This window comes from Pongo abelii, chromosome 23 (genome assembly GCF_028885655.2).
Source record: "Pongo abelii isolate AG06213 chromosome 23, NHGRI_mPonAbe1-v2.0_pri, whole genome shotgun sequence".
NCBI lineage: Eukaryota > Metazoa > Chordata > Mammalia > Primates > Hominidae > Pongo > Pongo abelii.
The window spans coordinates 43,185,468-43,210,384 of NC_085929.1; the positions used below are offsets into that span (position 1 = coordinate 43,185,468).

The window sequence follows — 24,917 nt, forward strand, 5'->3', positions numbered from 1 at the left end:
CCATCATCATATCACCACCATTACCATCACCTTCATGATCACTGCCACCTGCATCATGGTTACAATTACTACCACCACCATCACCAGCATCTTCATGATCACTGCCACCTGCATCATGGCTATAATTACTACCACCACCATCATCACTATACTACAACCACCACCATCACCACCATCACCATCACTACTACTGCCACCACTACCAAAACCACCACCACCACCACCACCATTGCCACCACTACCATCACCACCATCACCACCATTACCATCACCAGCACCACCACCACCATTACCACCATCACCACCACCACCACCACCATCACCATCACCACCACCATCACCACCACTATCACCACCACCATCACCACTACCACCACCACCATCACCATCACCATCACCACTATCACCACCACCATCACCACCACCACCACCACCATCACCATCACCATCACCATCACCACCACCACCTTCATCACCACCATCTTTATCACAACTGTTATTATCACCATCAATCACCACCACCTTCATGATTACTGCCACCTGCATCATGGTTACATTTACTACCACCACCATCAGCACCACCTTCATGATCACCACCACCTGCATCATGGCTATAATGATCACCACCACCATCATCACTATCACAACCATCACCACCATCACCATCACTATCACTACTACCACCAACACCACCACCACCACCACCACCATCGCTATCACCACCACCACCATCACCACCACCATCACCATCACTATCACCACCACCACCATCACCACTACCACCACCACCACCGTCACCACCACCATCACCATCACTATCACAACCACCACCATCACCACCACCACCACCACCATCACCACCATCACCATTGCTATCACCACCACCACCATCACCACCACCACCATCACCACCACCATCACCATCGCTATCACCACCACCATCACCACCACCACCGCCACCACCATCACCAACACCATCACCATCACTACCACCACCACCATCACCACCACTACCACCATCACCACCACCATCACCATTGCTATCACCACCACCACCACCACCATCACCATCGCTATCACCACCACCACCATCACCACCACCACCATCACCATCACTATCACCACCACCACCATCACCATCATCACCACCACCAGCAGCACATCTGAAAAACTCTGATTCTGGCCTTTATGTCTCAGATTCTTTTCTTTTCCTGTCAACTTCTTTATTTATACATTTATCCATTAAAAAGAATGAGAATGAAAAATAGAAAAATTATTCTTTTTTATTATTTTAAGAATTTGTATCTTTTTCATGAGTAAGTTAGAAGCTAAAGATCTATCTGTCATCTGTCTATCCATCTGTCTGTCTATTAATTGATCGATCATTTTCTTTTGCTTGTTGGTTGTATTTCCATGGCTCTTCCCTTTTAGTTTGTCTTCATCCCTCCACCTTCTTTCAGTTAGTTTAGTGCTTAGGGCCTAAAAGTAACTGATGCAGCACCTTAGAATATAGAGAATGCTTCCAAGCCCTCGCAGAGACTGGACCTTTCCTACCTGGTGATAGCATAGGGAAGAGCAACTACATGATTTTTTCTCTTTGTGGGAAAAGGGGTACATCTTTTTATTCAGAGTCAAAAGTTTTTAAAAAGGAAGAAGACAGGGAATTTGAATCTTTGTCAGCACCTGGCGCTTTAGCATAATGATCTGCACATTGTTGACATCCTGTAAACGCTTACTGAATTAAATTTGAGCATCAGCCTTTGGGCAGGAACAGAATTAAATCCATTTTTTTGGGGCAGCCACTTTTATTCCAAATATATTTTTGGGTTACATTTCTAATTTCTCCCACCCTTTCCTTTTGTCTCTTATCAAAACTCATCACACTGATGCTGAAGTAAAGTTGACCTTTCGTGTTTGGAATCCATTGGCTGGACCAGGGTTTAAATCCCTGCACCACCAATGACCAACCTGAAAAAAAAATCACCTGACTTCTTTTGGCCTTAGTTCTCTCATCTTTTTCTGAATGAAAAAATAAGGACTATACAGTAGATCCCAGAGGATCCAGCCCATGGTAGCTGGATGCATGGCATGTGTAGGTTTCCTGTAGATAATTACTTCCCCCAGTCTCTATTGGGTCCATTTCTGGTACGGCCAAAGGATGCCAAGTCTGCATGCTCTCAGGGACCAACTCTCCCTCTGCAATCAGCCCATCTTCACGGTGCTCAGCCATTAGGAGACTCTGAGAATTGAACTGGGGAAGTATAACAGCAGACCAAGAGGCAGTATTCCTATATGAATTTCTGCTCCTTTACACACTGCAGGAATGCTATGAGACAGCTCATTACTAAGCTGGGGAGGGTTCCCACAGCTTGGCTGAGACTTGGGGGAGAAGACGCAGGGCTTGAAGGCCCTTGCAGGAGTGAAGCCAGTGAAGAGAGGGAGTCCCAAACCCGACTCCCACCTCTGCCCCTGTTAGCTGTGAGACTCTGGCAAATCGCTTAATCTCTCAGTGCCTCCGTTTGCTCCTCTGCAGAATGAGGATGAGAAGCCTAAAACAGATTTTGCATGGTGGTTGTGGGGATAAAATAAAACCTTCGGCATACAGGAGGGTGCTCAATAGGTAGTGTTTTTCTTCCCTTCCTTTCCTCTCCATCCTCTCCATCCTTTCCTTCTTTTCAAACATTTCCTTTTTATCTTGTATTCCCCTCCCCACACCCCACTCCCGACTTCTTCCCAGGTTTCTTGATTCAAATTTGCTGGATATGCTGGCTACTCAATGGTGACTTGTATAGAACCTGAAGTTCTTAGGAAGATGGACACTAAAGAATCCAATAAGTGATAAACGTTTGACTGCATAAACAAGAATAATAACAACACAATTATTTGGGATCATTATTAAATTGTGAGACCAAATGAAGCCAACATAATCAAAATTGAATAGAAAGTCAGTAGAGAGTCACACCCTCTAATTTGTTTGAAGATGCTGCCCTGGTTTATTACTGATGCTCAATCATACAGTTATTTAAAGGAAATCTGGACTGACAATATTAATAATGGTGACAAATCTTCCCGGCATGGATGGCTCTCACTTTCTTTTAATTGAAGGGAAGCTGTGGAAGTGTTTTCCTTCATTTAAAAAAATCTTCCTTTTTTTTTTTTTTTTCTCTCAGGCCATCTGTCTGGCTATTAAAATCCCATCAGCTTCATTGTGAGAATGCTTACTTCCCCCACGCCTGCCATCCCAAAGGGGGCTCTTACAGCCAACTAGCTCATGATCGCTCCGGGCCCTCCAAAGGGTAAGTGCATTTGCTCTCAGTGCTTCCTTTGCAGCATCCTGTCTTTCTTTCCTGGCATCTCATTGCTGTATAGACAAGATATTCTGTGATTTATTTCCAGGTCCCCACATTAATACCCAGAAATTAGTTTATATCCATAATTATGTGTTAATTCATTCAACTGTATAAGAAGTAGCTATGTCTCTTCTCAGCAGTTTAGGGTCTAACAAGACAGTGCTGGATCTCCGAAATAAACACTCTCGGGTCAAAGTCCAATACTTCGGGATTAGCCTTTGCTGTATAGATAATGGTGGATGAAGTCCTTGGATCTAAGAGATTGAGTCAGGACTAAGAGTCAGGAAGGAAATGCCTGCATTCTTTCTGACCCAGCACCGGGGTTCCTAAAACCCTACACTATCTCTCTTAGGCTTGTGAGTCCTATTATCCCAGCCCTTCTTAAATACCCCAAATCCTTTTTGTCATTATTGTTATGGGAGACAGTCATTCCTGTTATGACAAAACTGCCTTTCCTCTCCCACCCAGGTATCATCATTATGGAGCAATCTTACAGCTTCTTCCAAGCAAGCACCTCTTCCTACCAGAGGTAAATCCTTCTATGCTTGTAAGGCTCTAGGGTGGAGAAAGAAATTCCTTCCCTGCTGGTTGACAGGGAGAGCTAATTCCTCTTGTTCTGATGGTGTCTTGAGAGGGGGCATCTCCTGAACACCGTGGAGGAAACCAAAGGGAAAATCCTCCAGTACAAATCAGTGTGTCAACAAGGGAGGCAGCATCTCTCTCTCTCTCCAACCCCCGCGACCCCTGGCTATCGTCCACACCAACATCCTTTCTAGATAGAGGAATGGGTCAAATTGTAACTAAGAACTGAGTGCTCCCGACGCCTCAGAAAGGCCCTTGGAGTCCAGGCGACTTCTGTGAATTGGCCTCTGACCTTCTTTTCACTTTCTAAGCCAGTGTCTCTTTTATCACCTAAAGAAAAAAGCTGATGAGTAATGGGGCTGAAGAGCCACCCATCTCTCCATGTCTTTCAAACCCTGTGGTTGATTTATCAGTAGGAACAACACTTTTGCAAAGTGAATGGTGGGCCATTGTGGTATCTGAGATGAATTTAGGTGGTATAGGGATGAACATTTAAATAGCTTTAAGCTGAGTATTTTGAAGGCGTGTTAAAAATATAACTAGTGAATTGAACCAGTGATTTCTTGGGTACTATCGCTTAGGATGAGGCTCAATTTAAACAGGGGATCGATTTAAAGATACATGTTTGAGGCTGGGTGCAGTGCTCACACCTGTAATCCCAGAACTTTGGGAGGCCAAGGTGGGTGGATCTCTTCAGCTCAGGAGTTTGAGACCAGCCTGGGCAGCATGGCGAAACCCCATCTCTACAAAAATACAAAAAAATTAGCCAGTGTGATGGTGCACCCCTGTAGTCTCAGCTCCTCAGGAGGCTCGGGTAGGAGGATCACTTGAGCCCAGTAGGTCAAGGCTGCAGTGAGCCAAGATTGTGCCACTGCGCTCCAGTCTGGGCAACAGAGCGAGACCTTGTCTGAAGAAAAAAAAAAGTAAAAAAAGATATGTGTTTGATTAATAACAGTCCTGATTTAAAACAACAGCACTATCTTTTTGAGCCTCCACTCAGTATGCAAGTCCTTTATACAGATTTTATTTTAATTTTTGTAATACACTGCTTGAGAAGCATTTTTATTTCTGTTTTTGTGTGTGCGTGTGGTGGACAGGAAACAGTGGTTCAGAGAGATGAAGCACCCTGCCCGAGGTGGCAGAGTGCATCAGGATTCAAACCCAGGCCTGTCTGATGCCCAAACCGGGCTCTTTCTGCTGGATCGCACTGCCCAATCAATCCGGGAAGAAAGTAGGGCAGGAAGTGGTTGGGTTCTAGGGAAAATCTATTGGTCCTGAGCTGCGGTGGTGTGTGGTCCTGCCGTCTCAGACTCTGGCCTGTAATTTTAGCCTGGGCTCCAGCCACAAGCTTTGCAGCTTCCTCTCATCGCTCAGTCCACAAATATCCACGCCCTGCCTGGTTTCTCTGTGTTCTCTGTGTCTCAGAGAGCTCTCCCTGGGCAGCGTTTCTGGGGGCGGCAGGGGGTGTCTCTCCCAGCCTGAGGGCGGGCAGGCCTCTGTCTGCATCCTGCTGCTGTTCCTCTTCGCTCTGACCAACTGTCGTGGACCCTCTGGGCTCCAGCGTTCCATCTGCTCTGAGAGGGGCCCGCCCGCGCCCAGGCAGCTTCCATCTCTCCCGGGGGCCTCTGCCAGCCTTCTCACGCTCTTTCCCCACCCTATGCCACCTCGCTATTCTGAGCTTCTGCCCGCCGTCATCCTTCCCATGGACCCACCTCTGGCTCCTGTCCTCTCGTGCTCTGCAAAGCCACTGACTTAGACCCGGGGTGGCAGCTGGCTTCCTTCACCCCCATTGCTCTGCCCCCACCTCACCCACACCACAGTTCTGCCTCTGGCCATGTCCTGGTAACCCTGGTGTCAGGCACCTCGGCTGCCGAGGCCCATCGGGAAGCCCCAGAGGCACAGTGTTCTCAAGCCGGAGGACAGGCCCTTTGAAACAGACCTTTCCGGCCGGGTTCTTATGTTCTCCTGTGAACTCAGTCCTCAGGGGAAGGATTCCGCTGTTCCGGGACCGAGGCGGGGAGAGCCAGGGCCTGCCCTAGGAGCGGCTGATTCCACGGGAAGCCAAGGCACGAACTAATTTGTTCCTCCCTTCCTCCGTCCATCTTTCCATCCTTTCTCCTTTTCTTCTTTTGTCCATTATTACTATTATTATTTTTGCTGAGATCCTACTATGTGCCAGACCCTGCCTTAGCTATTTAATTCTGATTGATTGGTCTATCCCCATTTATTCACCAAGAGCTTGAGGTGTGCCAGGCACTGTGCCGGACAGCCGGTCACAGAGGTAAATGTGACACCATCTCTGTCTCAAGAGCTTTGCCACCTGGTTGAGGAGACAGAGACTTGAAAACAGAGAAGCACAAGAAAGTGTCCGGATCTTTGCCAACATCTGAACTGGCAGAGGCTGCAAATGTCTGAGGGTGGAGCCTCATTGGCTTTGAGGCTGGCAGGAGAAAGGGGAGAGTGGCCACCACTCCTGGCTTGGATGGGCCCCTGTCTAATCCCTTCACCCTGTCAAAACGGACACCAAGGCATACCAAGACAACAGCAACAGCTCGCTGCCACAACTCTCCCCAGATATAAAGGCTCATCTCTAAGGAGATGACCCTGTCATAGAGCAAGTCCAGAAGACGGAAAAACCTCCGTTTCTTGGTGCTGTTTCAGGCTTCTCTTTGGCCAAATCCTGCAGCTCTTTCATACGGAAGGGCCCTTGGATTTGATGACTTTGTGGGACAGATAGGGGAGCCTGGAGCTCCCCTAAGGGTATCAGCCGGGATGTAAGGGGGAGAAAGGCGGATAAACAGACTCAGGTATGCAATGGGCCTGCTTCCCAGAGGTGGGGATTTTATCCACCCTCAAAGAGGCAGCAGCAGAGGCTGTGACTCGGAGGAAATGTTGTGGTGCTGGAATGGCACAGTGCCTTCCATCCCACAAGCATGAGTGAGCTGCTACTACGAGCCAGGCACCATGTCAGGTGCTGGAGACCCCTCACTACTTGCTGCCTGGGACCCGGGCACATGGGTTCTACTCCCTGCGCTGCCACTTGCTGACTCCGTGGCATGACCAAGTCCCTTCCTTTTTGGGCCTCATGCTCTTCAAAGTCAAGGTGAGGATTTGGACTAGATGAGCCCTGTGGAGTTGCTACTAGTCAACTTCCTTCTCTCCTTTTCCCATAGCAACAGAAACTCGAGTTTTCCTCCAGGCATGTGGCCACCTAGAATAAAGGTTATCTTTTCCAGATTTCCCTATAGCTAATGTGTGGTCACGTAGCAAACTTCTGCCCAATGAAACTAAGGCAAAAATGTTGTGTGATACCTTCCAGGAAGCCTCCTTAGGAGCCAGGTGACAGGTGCCCGTTGCCCTTGTCTTTTTGTGCCATCCTCCACCTTGATCCATGGGATGTGAAGGCAGTGGCTGGAGCTCTGGCAGCCCTACTTGACTGTGAGGTTGAAGGACCCACTGTGGGGATGATGGAGTAGGGAGCGAGCAGGGGTCTGCATTGTTAACCAGTTTGTGGGGCCTCCAGACCAGCCTTGTATTTTACACTCCCAGATTTGTTTACTTGAAAGAGAATAAACTTTTTGTTTTGTTTAAGCCACTGCTAATTTAATTTTTCTGTTACTTATCATCAAATCTAATCCTTCTTGATACAACATCTAAAAATCTCTTCCAGGTGTACTATTCCAAGGTTGTGACACTAGGTTGTGAACAAACTCTTTGTCTTATTTAAACCACTGTTAGTTTTATTTTTCTGTGGCTTATTGTCAAATTGAATCCTTCCTGGTACAAGCTCTAAAGCCTTTTCCAGGTGTGCTGTTCTGAGCTTGTGGCATTAGGGGAATTCTTTGGGTAGACATTCCCTGTGGTTGGCAGAATAACAGCCTCCCAAAGATGCCCACATCCCAATTCCTGTAACCCGTGAGTGTGCCACATTGCATGGGAAAAGGGATTAAGGTTGCAGATGGAATTAAGGCTGCTAATCAGCGGACTGTAAGAGAGGGAGATTATCCTGGATTATCTGGGTGGGCACGTGGTAATCCCCAGGGCCCTTAGGTGTGAGGGGGGAAGCAGGAGAATCATGAGAAGAACTCTGTTCAACAACTCTGGCTTTAAAGATAGAGGAAGTGGCTACAGGCCAGGGAAGGAGGCAGCCTCTAGGAGCTAGAAATGGCCAGTAAGTAGATTCTTCCAAGAGCCTCCGGAAGGAATGCAGCCCTGCCCAGTGAGACCCAGGTTAGACTTCCAACATCCAGAACCATCAGATAATAGGTTTTTGTTGTTTTAAGCACTAAGTTCGTGTAATGTATTACAGCAGCAATAGGAAACACACACTCCCACTGGTATATAATGGGTAAAATGAGAATCCTAACACCCATGTTACAGAGTGTGTCGTGCAGCTAGGGAAGGTGACAGACACGTGGTCCTTAGCCCAGGGCCCAGCACACAGGAGACTCTCAAACAGTAGCTCTCGGGGAAAATCACTCTTTCTTCTTATATCTCTGGTCACCTCCTTTAACCTTAAATGATAATGTTAGCTGAAATGGGCTGGGTGCAGTGGCTCACGCCTTGTAACCCCAGCACTTTGGGAGATCGAGGTGAGGGGATCAATTGAGCCCAGGAATTTGAGACCAGGCTTGAAAACATAGCAAGGTCCCACCTCTTAAAAAAAAATTCGCTCGATGTGGTAGTGCACACCTGTAGTCCCAGCTACTCATGATGCTGAGGTAGGAAGATTGCTTGAACCCAACAGTTTGAGGCTGCAGTGAGCCATGTTTGCACCACTGCATTACAGTCTGGGCGACAGAGTGAGACCCTGTCTCAAAAAAAAAACAAAAAACAAAGTAGCTGAAATGAAATGGACTGATAGAGGTGCTGGGACTGAACTAATGGCTTTCCCAGATCTATGCGCTCTGAATTTATTTGGTGCCTGGGAAGAAGGTGGTTATCCTCACGGTAGAGGCAAAGAAACAGGCCCAGCCCTCCAGTGGCAGGGGTGGGATTTAGATCCGCGTCTGCCAGAACCCGCTGGCCATGCTCTGAAGCCTTGCTTCTCAAACTGTGGTCTGCAGACCTGTGGCATCAGCCTCACCTGGGCACCAGAAACGGAGTCTCAGCCCCCACCTGGAGCCCCAAATCAGTATCTGCATTCCAGCAAGATCCCCAGGTGATCTGTGTACACATTAAAGTTTGAGGGTGCTGCTCTAGACCAAGTGCTCTGCTCTCTCCTTGACCTCATCCTTTTGGGGACAGTCTTGGGTGATTTCATTCTCTTCATCTGCTTTGGGCCTGTCTCCTTTGTTCTACTGTTGGTGAACTCCTATTCATCCTGCAGAACCCACTGCAGAGGGCCTTTAGGACCTCTTTCCTGACCTCCTCAAATAAAGTTGCTCTCTTTTCTTGCCTTTACTTGTGCCTTCATCGAGTCCCTGAGCTCACTGGTAAAGGTTTTGATACCTGCCTGTCTCTTCTAGGTTTTGGTCTCCTTCAGAGCAGGGGCATGTCTTCTGACACTCAAAAAATATTTACTAAGCACCTACTGTGTGCCAGGCAGTGCTCTGTCCCTGGGCTATGACAAGTAAATGACACAGACAAGGACCCTGGTCTCATGGAACTCACATTCCAGTTAGAAATAATACACACAGTAGACAAACAAATTCAGAGAATGTAAAATCCAATGAAGAAAATAAAATCAGCAAGAGAGACCGGGAAGAGGAAGGGCAGACTCTCCTCGGCAGCTGATTTGTCTCTGTGATCTGTGAACTAGCACAGAGCCTGGCTTACATTAAACATTCAAAAATTATCAAGTTAATTCAGGTCTGACCATTCTCTGAGATTCAAACGACAGGTCTTTAAGTTAATATTCTTTCTGGGCAATTACTGGACAATTTTTCCTACCCAGAAAATGAAAATTTCTCTCTTCTCCATGAAGCCTTCCAAGGTAGAAATGAGAAGTAGTAAGTCTCTCGGTCCTGCAGCAGGTCTCCCTCTCATCTCTCTGCAGCCAGCACCAACAGCGTGGCCTGTCGCCTTGGCACCTGGCATTCAGTTATTGAATAAAGCATGCCACGTGGCTGGCCACCACAACAGGGCGTGCTTCCCGAACTGGGGTCAAGGTCAGAAAATGTCAGCCTCTGAAAGGAAGCTGCCAGGGTGGCCTAAAATGGGTGAACGTCTCTCTCTTTAAAAGCAACAACTCACCCTGGGGAGGTTCTTTAAAAGGGAGTAGATGAGGCTAGCCTTCCACCTGAATCTTATCAACAGGCCCTGCTCAGGAATGTGGGATATTTATGCATTTATTTACAGATGCACGGCTTTCTTCCCTCTGTCTCTGTGAGCTGCTACACCCTGTCTGCGCTGGTGTCATTTTAGTTCTGTCTTCAGCTGTCGAAAGACAAAGACTCTACCTCTAATTTGCCATAGGTGTAGAGGAGGATTTGCAAACTTTGACGCCTACAGAGGCCAGGAAACGGCCACGCACGGTGGAGCAGAGCAGCCATGTAAGCCACGTAAGACACTCAGGAGCAGTGGGGACTCAGGGGGAAGTGCAAGGCACCTGCCGCATGGAAGAGACATCTGCTGCCCAGCTCTTGCTGATGGCTGCCAAGCAGGGATAGGTCCCAGGGTTACAAAAATCTTTTTTTTTTTTTTTTTTCCCCAAGGGAACCCAAAATGTGGATTTTTATGGGAAAGTTTTCAATTTGTAGAACATTTGAGGGCCAAGCACAACTTGCTTGCCAATCACCCTTTGCAACTGCTGGTGTCATAACTAATAAACAGACCACTGGTAATGACAGCACCCGACATTTGTCAAGTGCTCACTGTGTGCCGGCATCTCGGTAAGCACTCTACGTGGAGCATCCCACCAAAATTTCACAAGCAGTTTGGGAGGGAGACACAATGATTATCCCCATTTTACACGTGAAAAATAGACTTAGGCTATATTTCTTGTCCAAGGGAACATAGCTCATAAGTGACAGGGGTGGGATTTGAACCCAGGCTGTCAGATGTGAGCTGACATGAACTCCAGGCCTCGCTGGGAGAGAATGCATCCTGATGATGATGATGATGATGATGATGATGGGAAAAATCTGAGATTAAATAGGCATCGTAATCCCAGATGTCAAGCTTTGTGCTATGTCTTTTTTCTATATTCACTCATTCATTCATTCAACAAACATTGAGCAATCTCACTGTATAATCATTGCTTTGTGATGGGGTCTCTGCCCAATCTCATCCCTCATTACTAACACCTTCCCCTACCTCCTCTCCCATACCTGGTTCTCCCGCAATAGTATAAACCTCAAGTGGTCCCCTAAACACTTCATGCTTGTTCACACCTCTTCCTAGGACAGCACCTGGCACATGGTAGTAACTTGGTAAATTTTGTTGAAGAAATAGATGAGGGAACTTATGATCTAGAGGAAGACACAGGAATGGAAACAAGCAACATAAAAGATATTAGATGCTGGGATCTGGAGGGAGCAGATCCCAGGTGGGAGGGAGCAGGGTGGGAGGCAGCAGAGAGAGGTGACAACTTCACTAAGTCCTGGAGACAAAGTAGGATGTGGCTGGGAAAGGGGCCTTTGGGCAGAAGGCAGGGGAGAAGGAGTATCTGTATTCACTTCCCCGCCTTCACAAACTGCAAGGAGACTGATGTCCTTGCATTTTGAGGGAACTTCTGTTTTCAAAGCAGTGAGGAAATCTGGCAGTCCCTTCACTATTTCCCCACCCTGCCCTGGATAAGCTCAAAATGCTGAAGACTTCATCATGCAAGGGAGTACAAACAGCATTTCTGTTCAGCATTGCCCTCAACATCTGAAAGAAATTTATTTATAGACTTGGGGGCCAAGAGAAAATGGAAGATATAATTAGTGTCATAGAAGGCTATACACAGGTTTTGGGGTTGGACAGGCTTGGGTTGGAATCCCAGCTCTGCCATTTGCTGTGTGACCTGGGGCAAGTTACTTAACATCTCTGAGCCTCTTAAGATGGAGTTAATGGGTATCACAGCACATATCTTCAGAATTGTGAAGATTAAATAAGAGCCTCTGGAGAGCATCTAAAACAGTGCTTAGCACAAAGGAAACACTCAACGAACGACTACCTATTATTATTATTGTTACTATTAGTATTGAAGTGATGGCAGAACAGTTGTTTTGCAGGATTACCTATTCTGCAAACATGGTGGAGGAAAACGGAGACAAGAGCTATCAACACTAGGGAAAATTCAGGAGAAAGGATAAAATGTGTCCCTTATCGGAGATAGAGAGATCCAGGTTGGGGGAAAATATGATAGAAAAGAGTGCATACATCCTTTAAGCAGAGAAAATGAGAGAGGAGAGCCATGGGGCAAAACTGGGATAAGAATCGGTCTAGAGGTCAGCAGTGGCTGGTCTCCAGTGAGTTTTGCCTGGCGCAAGGTCAGAGAGGCTGGCACTGGGGCATTGAAGTTGCATGATGGAGGGGGTGGCAAAACAACGGGTGGATTCTTCCTACAACGAGGCTCCAGCAACCATGCACCTGGGATCTTGTACCTGATCCCTGGCATGCTTGTTAGCAGAAGGAAGGCTACTCAAGGTCAAAGAAGTTCAGGAGAGAGTGAATGAATATAGTGTCAGTAAGGAAGTGGGACCGCACTCCGCAAAGGCAAACCCAGGGCTGCTAAGTCAGTGCCTCTGGGCCCGGCAGTAACTAACAAGGATTACAATCGAGAGAAAAGACGACTGCTTCCCAGCAGGCAGTGACTTATCAGCTTTTATGGCAAAGCTGGGGCCCAGGAGGCACCACAGAGGACCTCCCAGGTTGCAGGGGAAACACCTGCTTGTTATCAAGGGTTTTTCAGCATGTGGTTTCAGCCAAGCTTAGGAGAAAAGACTGGTCAATGGATGCCTGGAGTTTTTGTTTAAAAGCCCATCTCCTTCACTAGGTGGGCAACTCCCTGAGGCCAGGCCCCATCTCTTTATTTGTTCATTTGCCACCTAGCTCCCAAGCACTTTCTTAGTGCCAGAAATTAGACAAGACTTTGGGGAGATGGTGATGGACAAGGCAGACATGGTCCGTGCCCTCATGGGGCTTCCAGTCTTAAGGGGGACTCAGGTCAGGAACATGTATGTGCTAAAAAAATAAAAATAGAAAGCTAAAAAAGAAGCCAGGCGCAGTGGCTCATGCCTGTAATCCCAGCACTTTGGGAGGCTGAGGTAGGTGGATCACCTGAGGTCAGGAGTTCAAGACCAGCCTGGCCAACATGGCAAAACCCCGTCTCTACTAAAAATACAAAAATTAGATAAGCATGGTGGTGTGCGCCTGTAATCCCAGCTACTTGGGAGGCTGAGGCATAAGAACCACTCGAACCCAGGAGACAGAGGCTGCAGTGAGCCGAGATTGCACCATTGCACTCCAGCCTGGGCAACAGAGCGAGACTGTCTAAAAAAAAGAAAAAAAAATGTTAAAGAGGGGGACAGAACTTGGGGGGCTACTGTAGACAGGGTGGTCAGGAAGGCTCCTTGAGAAGGTGATATTTGAATAGAGATTTTCTGTAGCCACATATTTGTAATGGGAGGGCCTAGCACATAGCATGTGTTCAGTCATGCTTGTTATGCTGGGAAGTGAGAAGAGAAGGGGAGACTGGACGTCCCTCTATTGTACATCACTTACAATCTCCCTTCTCCCCTTTACTCTCTGTTTACTATGACTAACTTAGTGCAAGTCACCTGGCCACTGCAACCACCTTCTCACCTGCTCAGCAAGTCTCACCAGCCCCGACCCACTCCTCATCCCATCCATTAAGCCCTCAACAACCAGTGACCTAGACAGTGGAAAAGCCAGTTGTGATGATCCTACCTGGCTTCCTACCTTTCTGGGCTTCCCTTTTCTTTCATGCTGAAACACAAATGTCTCCGCGAGGCATTTCTGTGCCTTTGGGGCCACATCTATGCTGCCTTCCAGCCTCACTCCTCTCTGCTTTCTACCTTCCATGGGACCATTGGCATTGCCAATGCCCAACACATGGGCATCTGTTTCTGCACATGCTGTTCCTGCTGTCTGAAGTACTCTTTCTTTCCTTAGCTTGCTCACCCATACTTTGCATCCTTGAGAACTCAGTCCTCCCTGGCATCCCTTCCTCCCCAATCCCTGTGCTCCCAGAATCCCCTGTGCGTACATTTCATGCTGTGCAGTTATCATCATCTGTTCACTGAGGTATCTCCTCTACTAGACTGAATTCCTTGAGGGCAGAGATTGAGTCTTTCAACTCTATCCTAGAATCCCACACAGTACCTGGCAAATACTCGGGAACAGTTGTTGGAAAAGAGCAACCATCACCCTTTTCCTCCTCAAGCAAGTTGCTGGTAAGGCCACATTCTGCTCTATGCTGCTTCCTGAGTCACGGGGCAGGCACCAGCTGCATGCTGGAGAAATCCTCTGGGCTCTCTTAGCACCCTGCCTACGTTTCTCCCTGCAGCAAGATAGCTGACCGTCTTCTTTTGATTCTAAGGCACATATTTTAAGTTGCAAGATTTTTGAAATTAGAGTGTATTTTATAATTAATGTGGAGCATTAAATTTGTCCCCCTCTCCCCTGAAGGCTGTTTTTTGGTAGATAGGTCATTTTACAATTAGCGGTGTCTTAGAACTGAGAGAATATGGAACTGGGAGAATAAAGCCTTTTATGTACCCAGGAGAAAGGACTGGGGGCTGGCTAGGCCATCGCAGCTCACCAGCAATCCCACAGCTAGTGACATGCATTTCCTGGCATTGGGGAGCACAGTTAACATTTCTTATTCCTATTTTCAAAAAGTCTGGTGTTATAACTGAGCCTCCTTCAAATTGCAGCTGAAATCCTCGATAATTCTAACTGATTGTAAAATATGCCAAGAATCTGTCTGAATTTGTGGGAGGATAATAAGGAGAGGTGGCACTAGGCTATGGGGCTGTCTCAAATGTTTAGGATGAAACAGAGCCATTTTGCAAGATTTTTATTCTTTAGGGTCCCCTGCTAGGACTGCCCTGGAGGGTCTTGGAAGCAGGCTTAGGAACTTGTTCACCACTGCCTCCCTAGGTTTCACAAAGGGTGGGTACCCACTGTCAACACATTTTTAAATTTAGTTGATTGAAAGTTATTTGAGTCTATTTCTACCCTTCTCTGAACTGTCATGTGTAGTTGAAAAGCCTAAGAAACCACTGTATTCAGATCGGCGTGGAAGCAGAAGCAGCATGGCAAAGCAGGAAAAGAGCCAGGCACAGTGGCTCACGCCTGTACTCCCAGCACTTTGGGAGGCTGAGGTCGGAGGATCACTGGAGGTCAGGAGTTTGAGACCAGCCTGGCCAACATAGTGACACCTCATCTCTACAAGAAGCTTAAAAATGAGCCCGGTGTGGTGGTTTGCGCCTGTCGTCTCAGCTATTTCAAAGACTGGAGCGGGAGGATCACTCGAACCCTCGAGTTCAAGGCTGCAGTGAGCTATGATCGTGCCACTGCACTTTAGCCTGGGTGAAAGAGGGAGACTCTGTCTCTTAAAGAAAGAAAGAAAGAAAGAAAGGAAAAAAAGGAAACAGCTGCTCTAATCCTTACAACTACAAAGGCAGGTATTTTTATCCCCACTCTGTAGGTGAGTATAAGTCACAGAGACAAAATCGACTAACCCAAGGTCACACAGCTTATAAGCAAGAAGCCAAAAAACATAACAGAACAGGACCCTTTAACAAGACTAACAAGCCCTTTGGGTCCTGACCACTTCCACTTGCCCCTCCCACCCCATCCAGCATCACCTCCCTGCCACTCCCCACCCCCACCCCTCTCAGTTTCCTATCCACCCTGGCCTTCTCTTGGTACTTGTCTCATTCCTTCCTTGCCTATCTCTGGAAATGCTGCCCTCCAACCTGGAACGTCCTTTCTTCCTCTCTTCACCTGGGTTAACTCCTATTCATCCTTCAGATCTTCACTCCCATCTCACCTCCTCAGGGAAGCCTTCCCTGGTTAGCTAGAATCCCAGTATTATGAGCTCACGTCTCATGCATCTCCTGTGAATAGCACTTATCAGAGCTGTAATTTATATACATGTGAGATGATGTGAATTGGGATTCAAATAATGTGAATCGGGGTTCAACAAGGGCAGTGACCCTGAAGGACGCTGCTTCCTATGATGTCCTCACCTCCTGGCCTAGTGCTTGGCGCTTTACAGGGGCTCATGAAAGATTTCACCAATAAAATAAATGAGTGGAGGAATTGCCCCATCTATGGCTGTGAACTAACCTGGAAACGTACAATGCCTATTGCATTTGAATATGGGTTTTTGACCAAAATACTTATATTTGAGGTTAAAAGGAGACATTATTTTTGATGAAATATTTCTTGCATTATCAGTCTGGATCTATATCTTCTCCTCCCCTCGACCTGAAAGCGAACACTCAAGGGAAGCTCTCCCCCAGGATCTGTGACAGACACTTTAGATGGTGTGGAGGGAGGAAGGAAGGTGTGGCCAGGATCTATTTAGAGGACTTGCACCCCCGGCACTTTCTTCTCAGGCATTTAGTTTCTCTCCAAGCACTTTTTGTTTCCATTATCTTTTTTATTATTGTCCTTTATGCATTCAGTCTCTCTCCCTCTCTCTCTTTCTCTCCATCTCTCTCTCCCTCCTTCCATCCCTCCCTCTTTTCTCTCACTCCCTCCTCTGTATTGAGTTCATTATTTATTTTTTAGAATGTTAAAAAAATTAATGCTTTGGCTACCACAGCTCACCATGCAGGAATAATAATCCTTCGGCAGTATGAAGGAACCACCCTTTCTGGACACCCACACTGTAGCAGGCAGTAGTCATGGGTTCATTTATTAACAAGGTAGATTGACTTCTTGCACTGTCATGATTGCTGTGGGCACAGCAATGAGCAGAACAGATGAAAATCCCTGCCCTCATGGAGCTGACAGTCTAGTGATGAGAGACAGACACCACATATAATGAGTAGAGGACAGAGCGTGCTACAAGGCGGTAAGTACTCTGTAAAAATAAAACAGCAAAGGGGAATGGATGAGGAGTGCAGGTGGAGGTTGTTGATTGCAATTTCAAATAAGATGATCAGAGAAAAGGGAGGACAGACATCCACTCATTTAATCCCTAAGCCAGCAATTGCCCTTCAAGGAGGAGAATATGCCTCCTTTTTTTCCAGATAAGGAAGCTGAGGGTTAGAGGGGTTGAGTAACTTGCCCCAGATCACACAAGGCTGCAGTGCAGGAAGTGAACCCAGGTCTGTGTGGCAACAATTCTTTCAACGAGACCACAAAAACTTCATCTGAAAACTTCTGTGAGTTACGTAGGATGTAAATTTGCTATTTTCTGAAAATGCTTGAAAACATAAACCCATGGATCATTTACACTGGGGACATCTCCAAAATGAAAGGACAAAATAAAGAGGCACATGGTGAGTTTGGCCTGAAGTTCAGGGTTAGAAATTGACTGCTGCATTTCCTTAGACTCAGCTACTCAGCTCACAAGAGGCGTGGACCAGGGCACAGTCGTCGTCACCCTGAAAGGTGCAAAGCAGCTCAAGATGGCAGCTAGGAGGGAGGGGTATGCAGGGGAGTCACTGGGTTGGAACTCAGGCTTCCTGAGATGCTCAGGTTGAGTGCTCAGTGAGGGATGCTCAACAAGATGCAGACCAGATAGAACAGTGCTTATTAGTGAATATAAGCGGGAGGCCACTGTGGCTCGGGTCTACTGCCCAGAGTGCTCTGGAGGCTTTCAGAGTGCATGGGATAGGGGGACAATGTAGCCTGATGAGTCATAAGGGGCCTGGATTCAAGTTCTGGCTCTGCCACTGCCTGCCATGTGACTTTGGTGTGTTGTTCACTCCTGTGTGCCTCATTCAGCTCGCCCGTTAAGAGGAAGCAAGGGCAGGGAGTGTGGTGTGAACTGACCAGGACTCCAGGTAGAGGAGCCGGGTTTGGCTAACACAGTGAGAATGGCTAGGAATGCTAGGCCTGGCTGTATGGAAAAGCTGCTGGTTAGAACCCAAGCCTGAGGGAAAGTTGTCAGTTCTTTGAATTGGATAGGAGGTTTGTGAAAGAGTAGAAGGTTCTGCTGGAGCTAAACAGGGGTGGGCCATTCTAAGGCCTGCTCTCTGCTCAGAGGTGTCTGTCCTGGGGAATATTAAGATCACAGTGAACTTTGGTATACTTTAAAAGCAGAAAAGGGAAGAAAATCAATTGGTTGGTTTTTTTTTTTTTCTTTCCTATAGAGGCTGTGTGCATGGATCATTTTTCTTTACCTTTCCTTGAATAATTTGCCTTCACTATAGCCAATTAGGAGCTGTGCAGCCTCAATGACTGACTCCTTTTGAATTCACTTATCTTATAATAGTGGATTCATGACTCATTATTATTCTTACAAAAAAAGAAGTTCCAGGAAGAACAAACAAATCATTCTGACTTCCGCACCCCCTTCTCTCCCTGTCTCCTTTCTCTCCCTCTCTCCTTTCTCTCCCTCTCTCCTCCCTCTCTCCCCACTCTCCTCCCTCTTTCTCTCTCTCTCGATCACTTGTTTGCCACATGTCCTCATGACGTTTGCATTCATCTCAGTAATTTTAAGAATTTCTGCATCCATCCATTGATAAATATTTCTTATGCACTTCCTGTGTGCAAAGTACCTAAAGAAAGTCAAATTATCTTGGGAATTATGGAGCAATACTTGCACAGTGCGAAGGCCTGTTAGTACCTTCCAGATTCAGCGCACCCATGCTAGAAGTCAAGCGTGTCTGGGAAAGGCTATTGGCTTTCCTAAAATAAAAGATGAATCCTTTTTTTTCCGGCAGAATAAGAGAGCCATGGCTGAGTGGAGCGTGGAGCACTGTATCACCTCGAGGCCATCATGAACTTGGAAAAGATGATTTGGGACCATTGAGACACTTCTTGCTCAAAGACAGCAAGGATGTAGAGTGGCTGGCAGAGCGCCTGTGAGCAAGCAGCTTGGTGGGGGCAAGAAAGAGAAGCCACTGATGGATAAGGAGCTCAGATATTCAGCAGAGGGAATTTGACAGCCTGGACAGAGAGTAAGATTTCTGTTCTGCCTCACAGTAAGGCAAAATGGACAGAGGGGGAGAGAAAACACGGAGTCTGCTTCCTCTACAGACCACATTGTGCCCGCTATTGGCTCCACCTCTGCAGATCTGGAAATCCTTCGGGGGAGCCACGGAGCCAGGACAGAGGGGAGGAAGGCATAGGAGAGAATAAGCACCAAGAGTGAATTTCTTGCTGTCCCTGGAGACGATGTTTCCTTTAGGTGACAACAGAGGCTAATATCCTGAGCAGCAAGCCACCAGGCAGCCTGGAGACACCTTGCTTGAACAAACTGTTTTAGCGTCTTGTTGTAGATTTCACTGAATTCCTCTCTGAGAGGGACAATTCATCTCTCCATGCAGAGATTCTTAATTCAGCTTTCTTGAAAAGTTTACGAACTTCTGTCACTCTCCACCTACCTGTATCCACATACACACTGTCCTCTCCCACCCACGCTCCTCGAATCCCCCTAAGGACACCAGCCTGCTAGGGATTTCAAGTTCACACACACACACAGACTTTTCAGTCTGCAGAGAGAGAAAATAATGGTGGTGTTTTTTTCCCTGGCCCTTCTCCCTCTCCCCCGTGCCTGTCTCTAACAGGTGGTCATGTCTCTTCTCATTCTTCAGCAGACTAGTTAATTTCAAAAGCAGCCTTAGAGGCAAGGACATTTTTTTTTCTATTCTCATTTTCATCAAGAGGTGAATGAAAATAATCACCTCGGGAGACAAAAAGCCCTAATGAAAACTAGACAGCAAAAGAGATCAGAGGAAGACAGGGTTGTTTTTCATCTGGAGTCATTAGCGGCATCTTAGAAAGAAGATGTGAAATCTGTTCACAACTTCTCCGGATTGGGCAGAAAACAAAGATTAAGTGGTTAAGGGGTGGGGGGTGGGGGGATCTTTTTTGAAAGTCCAATTTTTCACACAAAAGAAACACAAGTTGGGGAAACCTCAAGCACTGACAACTTGATCTCCATAGAGAGCGACCCCATTCTGAGTGCTCATAAAAGCAAGCACACTGACAGCCCCCAAGGACTGTCTACGCCAACTTCCAGAAACAACTGAACTTACAGCCTTTGGAGATCAGTGCAGTCTTTGAAAATAAGAGGCTTACAATCTCCAAACCACTTCCTAAGTGGCCAAGGCCCAACTTCCTAAGGTGGTCCCAGGCCTGCAAAGCTCCAATTGACAGAGGCTTTGGAAATTAAAGGCCAGGTCAAAAGCGGGCCTGGAGCTCCAGCCCTTCCTGCCCTGGCCATGGCTACAAGTGGAAAGCGAGTATCATCCCTGAGGAGAGGCTGGCAGGGCTCCACAGTACTGCCTGGGGGTAGCGAGGCCCCGCTGGGGAGAGTGGCCCAACCCACAGTGCCTGTGCGTATCACACAATCCTTGGGAAGTGTTGCAATTCTAACCCTTTACAGACGATTCAGGGAGAGAGGGAGTGTGCAGCTTGGAGAGAAAGTTAAAGGGGGTGGGCAGCACATTTGGGGGTGTGGACATCAAACAGATGGAATTTTAATGAAAATACTTAAGCCTTTTTAATGCACGAGTGATACAAAGCTACCTCTAGTCTGTTTGCCTTCTGGGAATTACACAATGTTTAAAAGATCACAATATTAAGAAGTTGGAAATAAAACACAGATTTAGAAAAGTATATTTATACCAACCCACCCATTTCTGGGTGTATTTATGGTAAAACAATGTCTTGTCTCTCCTCTAGTCTCTTGGCTACCTATCTCCCTCCATCCATCTAACTAAAATCCAAGGAAAGCAAATTGCCACTGTGATCATTTCCCTAAAGCGGTCCTCATTCACTTTGCTTTTCTTCTCTTTTGGAATAAAAGTCTGTCATAAATGTTTAATTAAATGGAAGTCTTTCCACTGTTAATGACTAGCTGTGTGAAAGGCTTTTCATTTTTTTAAGGAGGGGGTGTGTGTGTGCGTGTGTTTAAAACAGTCCCTATTAATTTCTTGATATTGATTCTCTGGCTGGGGAAGAGCATATAGTATTCAGCATAGAGCTCCTCTGCAGAATATGTTAAAGACAGCGGTTTGGATTGAGAAAGGGCACCAAATGCAGTATGCGTCAAATAGACCATCGCTCAATGAAGTCACTTAGCTATTCAAAACATGTTCAGCCATCATTCAACCGTTTGCACCAAGAATGTTGGGAGGGGGGCATAGGATTCGTGCTTTTTCCCAGATGTAATCATTTCCGAAAGTGTGGCTTTTGCTCAGTTTGGGTTAGACCCTGGGGCCACATCAGTTTCTCTCTCACCCATCCATTTCCCTCTCTTCTCCCCCATCTCCTGGTGTCAACTCCCTGCATCACCATCCCATGTTGAGCTTAACAAACAATCCTGCAGTCCTTGCTTCCCGACGCTGCCTCAAACAGCCTCCAGTATGGGTTCATATCAGAAGCAAAACACATAAGCCTCCTTTTCCCCCCACATGGAAGCATATGTATCTCTCTGTGCACGTCTATCTATGGGTGGCTGTAGCTTGCACACACAGACATATATAGCCATTCAAATGCAGTCCCTCATATTAAAGTCTGTTGCCAAATACAGGTTGGATGACCCACAGGAGTTTTTTTTTCTGTGCTTATTAATGTGTCCCAGAAGTACATGCCTTCATCCATAGCATGATCCCCCAGCCTTTACACCGTGGCGGCCCCTGTGCCCACAGCACAGACACACATGCCTCAACACTCTGCAAGATCAAGGCAAACAGCTGACACCCCCACTCCCCCCTCAACCTCCCCATGCCCTCGCCTCCCTCCCTCCCTGCCTGCCTGCACAATGTCTGATTCTCAAGCCGGCTGCAATGCTGACTCTACTAGCTTCTGGCTGACAGACATGTCACTCTGTGGAAGCCTAACCCGCAAGTGAATTGCTGTTTATTAGAACTTAGGCTTGTTTCCTGTGAGAGACGTATGCATTTTTAGACTTTGTAAACGTTAAAATACACAAATACACACACGCAGCCAGCCACCTCGAATGGTATGTGTGGCTCATAGACATTACGAGATGCTCTTGAACTCAGCTTGAGATCCTGGAATAATTAGGATTTACCAAATAAGGATTCTTAGAAACAACATATTCTTTTTTAAATAAGGAGATTTGCAGATGGTGGTGCATCTAGGACTTTTGGGGAGTAAGGAGAAGAGGAGGGAAAAGGGAAGAGCATTTTTGAATTCTTCATTGCGAAAAGAGAAACAGCATACACAGAAGCAATTATTTTACCCTCTCATAGATGGCAATGAGAAATCGGATGGTAAATCCTAATGACTCTAAAGCAGGCAGAACACCTTTGACTTTTAGAGACAATCTCTTGTCGTTTTCACCATGTCATAGATTATTCCAATGAGGATGTTTGAGGGGAAGAGGGGGCGGCAGAGGCGAGGGAGTAGAGTATGGGTTTTGCTTATTGATTTTCTTTCCTCTGAAACTAACCCAACCAACCTTGATTGGTGGTGGAAGGAGTGAACTAAGAAAATGGTGGAATGTAAAGGGGACTTATTTGGAGGAGGGTGGGGAGGGGGGAGTGAAAGGGGAGGGGTGGGGTGGAGAGGGGGGAGGAGATGGCAAGTCAAGTACCTTCTAGGCAGCAGGTTCTCCATAATCCGGAATGGGTCATAACTTCCTCATTCTTTTTGCTGGTTTCATTCTCACTGACACTTTTGGTCTTGCAAACCCCTCTGGAGTAGAGCCAATAGTCGGTTCCCACAGCTATGGTCATCAGGCTGAAGGCAGCGAAAGCACCAACGGTGGTTAAAAGCATTTGAACACCTCGATCAAACAGCCCCATAATTCTTCATTATATAAACACCCAACCGACTTCTGGTTCTCGGGAGAGTGTGTGTGAGGGTGCAAGTACTACAGCCAAAAAAAATAAATAAAAATAAAAATTATTCCACTACTAATATAATGGATATATGTATGAATAGAGAATATGGAGAGTTATAAAAAAAGGGAGGTAAGAAAGCTCACGGAAAAGAGTGTAAATTATAAAGATCACACGGGAAGAGGCTTGCCTTTTGAGATCAGAAACTGTTCCAGTTGCAGTGTTGTTTTTTTTTTTAAAAAAAAAAAGGAAAAAAAAATAAAAAGACACCCCCCACCCCCCCAAGTGAGATGCCTTAATCTCTTTTTCTAAAATTCTGGTCTCCAGTTTCCATATGTGATAGTTAATTTGGAGATGGCTTCCACAGTGAACCAGGGAACAGCCGAATTCTCAACACCATTTCTCATGGTCGGGACCTAGACAGTTAGAGATTGTAAGAGCCGAGATGCAACCTTCGGTCTTCGTTCTCGGCTCTGCGGCCTGCGCCATGAAAATCCTTTGCTTCGCCAGTTCTCTTCCTTGGGGGGTCTCGGAGCTTTCGTTTCAGACCAGACTTCCCAGTATTCTGTAAGCCCTTGAGCTCAGCTGCACAGGTGCGGGGGTCTCGCTTTCCATGGTTTTGCCCGGGCAGCGGCGGCGGCGGCGGCGGCGGCAGGGCGGGCAGGCGCGGCGGCGGCGGCGGCAGCAGGACGAGCAGCGGCGGCGGTTATTGTTGTTGGTGGCGGGGGTAGTGTTGGCGAAGTGGGGAAGAGAGGGGGTTTCTCCCGGAGAATCGAGGCGGGTTTCCCTCCCCCTATCTGCAAAGCTCCTGGAAACGAGGGAGCCGGCGTCTTGCTGCAGGGTGGGCCGCGCGCCTGCCCCCCACTCGCTGCCGGCTGGGCCCCCGCGGAGGCGCTCCCACCTACTGCATTACGGGTGGTGCTGAACCGGACAGCTCCCTGCGCCGCCCGCTCCACGCGCTCCCCGGCTCCCAGGGCCGCCCGCCAGGAGGGGGGCGCGGGCCAGAGTCCTCCCTCCCGGGGCAGCAAGGCCAGCGCAGAGCGGGGGCCGCCTTTCCTCTTTTTACCCCTCTCCCAAATCCTAAAATGAGCGCTCTCCTGGGCTCCCGGAGCTTAGAGGAAGGCGTAGCTAGAGATAGCTCGCTCCCTCTCCCTCTCCCTCTCTCTCTCTCTCACTCTCTCTCTCTCTCTCTCTCCCCCCTTCCCTCCCCCCTTGGTGTTTCTTCCAGCTCAGCCTCCTTCTCATTCCATCTCTACGTGCCCAGAGCTTCAAATACAACCCTCCCATCACAGTCAGACGGGCACAAAACTTCAACCAGCCGTTTCTCTGCCTGGAAGCGGCGAACATGTAACCTGGAAGGGTAATTACAAACACGTCTTTATGTGTTTTTTAAATCATTGTTTTCACTTTGCTTTGCTGGGGATTTGTTTTATTTTGTTGGTCCGTTAGATGTATCTTCTTTCGGTTTTCCTCTCTCCTCTCTTTGTCTTTCTCTGGCTTACCAGGGGGTGTGCATTGCTCTGTGTCTCTCTGTAGTTTTCCGTGAAATTCCAAATCTTGCTTCTACAAGCAGACATTTTGGAAAGATTATTCGTGGAAAAGGGTGCAAAAGGGCGACTCGTAGCTGGGGCTTGGGCAATGATTTTCATTGCAAGGATAAACAAGTTCTCAGGGGAAGTGGGTGAAATGTGAATCCTTCTAAGTATTCTATGTCATTCATAAACTGGTTCGGAAGAGATAAAAAATCTTCCTTCTATGAACACTGGAACACCGAAACCCTCCCCTCTTCCTCAGAAGAATCATTGTTTGTGGGTTAATTACAGTGTCACCTCTCATTTCTCTTATGTGCAACTTTTCCTTAATGTGACCTCTGGTAGAAAGAAGCACGTTAATTCTTGCTGCTATGGATTACATTTTTTTCTCTGATCACTTTTATAGTTAAGTGAGCAAGAGCATATGAGGCATGAGATGGGTTCATGTTTTTGATATTTTGTGTGTGTGTGTATTGAGGCGGGGACCCTGGAGAGGATGTGAGTATGATGAGTCAATTGAGGCAGGGGGAGTTGAGATGTTTCAATCCCATAACTCAATTATT

At 47.2% G+C, this 24,917-nt stretch overlaps 1 protein-coding gene across 1 annotated transcript in view; it reads right to left on the reverse strand.

The window, feature by feature from the left end:
• CACNG2 (calcium voltage-gated channel auxiliary subunit gamma 2) overlaps positions 1-23,969 on the reverse strand; it is a 143,625-nt gene extending 119,656 nt beyond the window's left edge. Inside the window, exon 1 of the mRNA XM_002831070.5 lies at positions 22,576-23,969. Within this exon, the coding sequence (XP_002831116.2) occupies positions 22,576-22,786 (211 nt within the window). The 5' untranslated portion in view covers positions 22,787-23,969. The remainder of the gene's footprint in view (positions 1-22,575) is intronic.
• Between the last annotated feature and the right edge of the window lie 948 nt (positions 23,970-24,917).